Raw genomic sequence first — 6239 nt, forward strand, 5'->3', positions numbered from 1 at the left:
TTTATGGTTACACAACATCTGTGTTTGTGATCTTAGATACATATACCATGTGCTGAGTGAAACCCAATATCCAACACCAATAATGAATTGACGGTGAATTAATTATTCAAGAACTTACTAGTTACTTAATGAAATCTCCTTTTATTTTTGCGTGGTCTTTTATGAAATTGTCTAACACCAAGGCTTTTCTTCCCCAAAAGACCCAATTTATTTTGTTTTTGAGATTTATATTACTTTATTTGTCACTCAAACTTATATCCCACCTACTTGTTCAATAGACCACATCGGTCTCACAATTACTTCTTCCAACGTTCGGTCTTATGTTAAGACTCGACGTTCGGTTAAAGATAAGCTACCCTGAAGCCTTATAATTAAAAGAAGCCTTTCAATGTTTATTAGCAAACAGTTGATCGTATTTTTCGGGAAACCACCTTGCACTTCAAGCCTCTCTTGACTTTGAAGGAAGTGATTCTTGCCCGGAATCCCTTGCTTTCTGTCTTATGATGAGACATCACTAACATCCCATACACATTTGCCTTATTTCCTTATCTTTGTCACACTAATGCACGGAAATTTCAATTTTCCCACATTCTGGTTACTAATTGGTTTGAATTTTGTTTTCTTTATTGGAGCCAAACAAGGGGTTATCAAGGGATTTCAAACGACGATTGAAGATAAGCTTTGGGCGCATGAATTTGAACGGTCTCTATACCCATGCGTGCTGACGTATACCTGGGAGTAACCACACTGTCACATTGCTCTTTTCCAGGCAACATTTCAGAGATCACGTCATTATCATCATGATTTTTCTCTCTCCTGGCAATGGTATATAAAGGGTTTCTCGTTTTATTTGTCTTTTACCAGCACCAAATTCTCTCAAACTTAAAAGACAAGTATACACTGTTCATCTTCCTTCTTCGATCCACAATGGCGACTTCTTCATCCGTTCATGATCAGACTGCTTCGTCAACATTGCTAACAATTAAACCCAATAAAAATATGATCATCAAACTTAATCTGTTTTTGTATGATGCATATATGTTGCAAGTAGTAGAATGTTTGAAGTACTCACCGCTAGTGTTAGCCCTAACACAGGTTGAAGTTGTCCCAATGTCGCTCTTATCTCAAGTTTATTCCACTGCGACATATGATAAAAACAAAGAACGCATCTATTTTGTCATCCACGATAAGAAGGCATCTGTTTCGAAGGTGAAGTTTTGTTCGATTTTGAATCTTGATGTCGATTCTTCGGTTATCTAGCCGAATTTTATTACGACGACTCAACTGTTCTCGATGCTTTATGAGATGGGGTATACCGATGTGCTAACCACCATTACCAAAGTCAAGAAGTCATGTTTACTGTCTCAATGGAATGGATTGCTCACTCTACTCATTAAGGGTCTAGCAGTACGAAGTGGTGGTTCAGACGGTACCAGCAAGGGTTTCCTTACCCTTCTTTATGGACTTTACAATGGGATCAATCTTGATTATGGGTCAATAATCTAGTCTCAGGTGGTGTAGAGCCTCAACACATCTACGAGGCATTCTAAAGTATCTTGTGGAAGATTTTGGACTCTTATTAAGAGGAAAGCGATTAATTCTTTGGAGATTCCAGTTATGAAGGATGCTCTTCTTGTCTCTATCGCGACCTTCCACACGAAGAAGATCATTCTTTCGGATCCCCTTAAGTTTCCTCACAATGGATCAATTACTGAGTCCATGTATAGGGGTGTTTCAGACCGAAGTAATGCTATGGCTGAATATCGGAAGCTTCCTCCCATTGGACCGAGAGTTCTTTCTCCAGAACAGCAGGCTGCTCTGGATGCCTTGGACAAGCCTAACAACCGAGGGAAGCGAATCTCCAAGAAAGAACCCACTGAGGGAGGAAATTCTAAGTCCTCCAAGTCCACGAAACGCAAGACTGGTGAAGGGGATTCTTCTCATCAAAAGAAAAAGAAGATAAAGAAGATGGCACGAAGTTCTAAGAGTCCCACTCCTCCACGTTCAGAACATGACGATGAAAATGAAGAAGAGTAAATTCGTCATGACTCACCAAGGGGTAACACTCTTCCCCATTCACCTACTCCAACCGAATCTCCTAATCACAACAGAGTTCCTTCACCACCTCCGTCACCGAAACAGACCATACCTCTCTCTGATCCTATTATTACTCCACTAGTCTCATCTCAACAAACAACTTTACCACCACCACCTCCCATCATTCCTATTTCCACAACTCATTTATCATCTCCAATCCTTCCAGAATCCACAACCACTACCAATCCTAACCCCACAGTGAATGTCAACGTATCTGATACGGGGGCAACTACTGTAACAGAAACCCCTGTCGTCACTAAACCTTTTTACCCTATCCACTCCACTAATTCTGGTGCTACCTTTGGTGGAGAAAATGATGAATATGACTCTACTTATTTCAGTCCATACCGGCTTCCGACTGATGATGATATTGATACTCCTTTCACAACTCAACATTTACAGGAAATTCATGAGAAGCCCGATTGCTTACTTGACGATAGTAAAGCTTACAGTGGTGTTGTTCTTAAAGCCTTCCTCGAAACTGCCATTGATCAATACACAAAGGCTATTGAAAAATCTACTCAGGCAGTTGATGCGTCTACATCGTCTTGTAAACAGGCAACAACATAGGTTACTGAGGTTGTTCACATAACTTAGATATTCCTTGACTCTCTGAAAGCTCATGTTGAAACCACTACAGCGAAAGTATAATCCTCTGTGGACTCCTTTTCTAAGTCCCTTCAAGAAGAAAGCACTAAGTTCGATGCTGTACGCTCATCGCTCCAAACCGAGAACACTTCTTTTTTAAGATCAATGGATTCTTGTTTTGACTCTCTTCATGCTACCATGGCAACCGAAAGTGCCTTGAAGGAGGATCTGGCTAAACACAAAGCCACTATTGAAGTCCAGAAGGTGCAGCTAGCCCAAGTGGAGAAAGAAATTTCTTTGTTGAAGGTCCAACGGGCTGTGTATAAGAGCTGTGCGGGTTAGGTGAAGGACTTGTTGACCAATTTGCTTGGTGCTCATGATCCTATTTTAACTCTTACAATTCGTAATCATCTCACATCCAAACTCCTTCCTGCCCTTGCCATGCTGCATGAAATGAAGGGTGTTTCGGAGGGGTTCATACCTCCAAAACAAGGGGGAGAAAGTAGTGCTCGTGTTGTTCAACCGAGAGTAATTGTGAAAACAGAAGATGTTCAACCAAGTGTCACAACCAAACTGAAGGATAATGTAGCTTCAGGTTCTGGTTCACAAGCAAAGCCAAAGGATACCATTGATGAAAGTGAAAGCGAGAAAGAAGAAACCATTGCTGATGCTCTCAAACGAAAGAAAAGAAACAGAGAGCTGGATGAAAGTTTGAAAGTAGCAAAGGAAGCAGAGGAAAGGGAAAGGAGAAACAAAGAAGAAGAAGATGCCCTAAACTGTAAGAAGGCTTTGTTTCCCTTATGGACAAAAGAGACACTTATCAATCAGGCGATTGAGTTTCCTTTTTTCTATTGGTTGGAGCCAGTTGCTTCGTTTGATTGTGATAACTCCAAGGACTCGCAGTTCGATATGCCAATTACAAGGAAGGCTTTTACTTTCCATTGTTTTGATTCAACTGTTGAGGTTCCTTTCCCTCACCCGAAGGTTGATCGTGAGCTGATAGACTTTTACTTGAAGTATGGGCAACCGCAGCTCTTGACTTGGAGCGCACAAAAGATCATTACTGTCAAGGTAATCAAACCTTCGCCTGCAAGGAGATTTATCAACATCAATTTCAAGATCACTCGTGGTACAGCAAACACGGTGTCTACTATATCTCTTGCAGACCTTCCCAATCTCAACCCCCATGTGATTATGCTATACAACATTCTGCTCACTAATCCTGTGGAATATGAGCCTATTTTAGAACATCTGAAGAGAATGTTGGCCTCCTACATCCATGAAGTTGCTACTATGGATCAGGAGATAGCGAAGGTGATGAACAAGAAGCCAATTGTGAAGACTACACCGAAACCAGGGGATGTGAACAAGATGAAAATAGGACAGATAGATTCAACGAATCTTACTGTGATGTTCACGAAAGGCGAAGCTCACAAGTTTTTGTTTGCTCTGGTAGATAAACATCTGTATTCTACTGACTGCTTGGAGCACATTATGAACTTGATACATCGGTGCAAGCAGAACTCAGAAGCTGACAAGAAAATTTTCACTGATATGTTGCGTTGGTACATGTGACAACCGTCAAAATTCGAGTCGGTTCTAGATTTGACTAGACTTAGTTGCACATATAGGCACAACACATATTAGACTTAGTAATTAGAAGATAAGTTATAACCTAGTAGAAACTTGGAAACAGATAGAGACAATGGATAATGTGCTTGGATTTCACATTGGTATGTGAATTCTACAACTACTTAACTGTAGTGACTATCCATATTCGGGTTACTCTTTGACTTGAACACCATTTCATGAATCATATACACACATCATGTACTTGACCTAGAAGTAAAAGTTAGGCCAGAGTCTCATAGAAATTTAAGTCAAAGTTGAAGAGTAGGACTAGTATACTTGATTCCTCAATTTCGCTTGAATCTCGGAATCACTACATAGAATGTCAATAAATCGATAAAAAAATATTACAAACATTATTTCTAACTTGAATAAGAGTTATGAAACTCTAAAATAGTTTGAAATCTCAAAATTTAATTAATTTTGATATCCAAAGACTTACAAACTCGCAAAAACCCTAAATGCCCTAACAACTCAAATTTATAAACTTTAACACCTAAAAATCCATAAATTTGGTATGGACTATAAAATATCAATTTAAAATAACTCAATTTAGTAAAATATAACCAAGGAAAAAAAATTAAGTCATTAGTATTTAACCTTATTTTCTAAGCCCAAAATCAAGGTTTTGTGAAGGAAAATTTAGAATAAGGTGCATGTTTTATAAAAACTTGATATTTTTATAAAATAAAGTTATATTTTATAAAATTTAAAAGAGGGAGACCCTCTCTTCATTAAAAAGTCGGATCTCTCCTCTCTCTCCTCTTCCCAACACATAATCAATTCACTCTACCCCTCATTCTCTCTCACACTCCACCATTTACCACACTCAAACTCTCTCTTTCCCTCTCTAAAACCACGAAATTCTCCAGCCAAGAACAACTCTTAACCTTCAAATCTTCATCTTCTAGGGTTCTTCTCCATGGTAATCACGAAAATCCTTCATTCTCCTTCACTTTTCTTTCTAGTTTTAAAGGTTTTTCTTGCATTTCCTTGTTCTTCTACATCATTCTCTTAGAAAATTTGTGTGAATGTTCATTCAATTCAGTTTTGATGATGATGGTGGTAGATTTTTACCAAAAGCATCTTGCATGTTACAAAATGGTGAAGATCCATGACCTAAACCTAAGTCAAAACCATGAAAATGCACTTTTCTACACGTTTTGGTGGAAAATCACCACATGTATCCTAAGTTTTCTATCAAAAACGATTTTTTAACATTTCAAACTCATGAATGGTTTTCAAAACAACATGCATGTGATGATCTTCAAGCTTAGATGCTTGATGATCAAAGTTTGTTGTTAAAAAGCTTTCAAATATGTTAATGAAAGATTTATTTCCAAATAAATATCTAAAAATCATTTTCTGACCAAATCCGATTTTTCCCCAATTCTCATCAACAAAATAAGATGCTCTGTAAATTTCCAGAAGATAAATCATTTTTCTCGAATTATTATAATTAATGCAATAAAATAGGGGAATAAATCATATAAAATACTTCCAGAGGTCTATAAATCCGGAATAAATTCGTGGATGACCCCTATAGTGAATAATTATCTCTCATTAAATTTCATCGATTTATGTTTCTGTTTAGTATGATCTTCTATTTTCCTTTTGTTTGGGTATAATAAATCGCAAAAACCACTTTAGGGAGTGTTAAAATTGTATCTAACAATTTTCACAGCTCTTACCTGTGGTGAGAGACTCAGAAAAATAATTTCCGAAAATTTTCATCATGGCTTCCTATTTTTCCCAATTTTTGGTAATTATAATTGCCTAAAAATAGGAAAAATAGTTCTGAATATCCAAAATTCATGAAATTTTACCAGAACATCATGTTGTACAGTAAAAGGTTACATAAAAATGTTGATGATTTTTCTCTACTGTATACTATTTTTCTCCTATTTTCTAAGGTTAAATACACT

The 6239-nt window shown here is 37.6% G+C and overlaps 1 protein-coding gene across 1 annotated transcript; it reads left to right on the plus strand.

Annotated features, from left to right (window-relative positions):
• Nucleotides 1-1752: 1752 nt before the first annotated feature.
• Nucleotides 1753-2667, plus strand: LOC111882443 (uncharacterized). Its single transcript, XM_023878809.1, has 2 exons — nt 1753-2033; nt 2112-2667. The coding sequence occupies exons 1-2, from the start codon at nt 1753-1755 to the stop codon at nt 2665-2667; spliced, it is 837 nt and encodes a 278-aa protein (XP_023734577.1).
• The last annotated feature ends 3572 nt before the right edge of the window (nt 2668-6239 follow it).

Source organism: Lactuca sativa, chromosome 5 (genome assembly GCF_002870075.4).
Source record: "Lactuca sativa cultivar Salinas chromosome 5, Lsat_Salinas_v11, whole genome shotgun sequence".
Lineage (NCBI taxonomy): Eukaryota > Viridiplantae > Streptophyta > Magnoliopsida > Asterales > Asteraceae > Lactuca > Lactuca sativa.

Coding starts and splice junctions, on each gene's coding strand:
- LOC111882443 (XM_023878809.1), top strand. CDS start 1,753: ATGGCTGAATATCGGAAGCTTCCTCCCATTGGACCGAGAGTTCTTTCT. Junction 2,034..2,111: donor GACGATGAAAATGAAGAAGA/GTAAATTCGTCA, acceptor TAATCACAACAG/AGTTCCTTCACCACCTCCGT.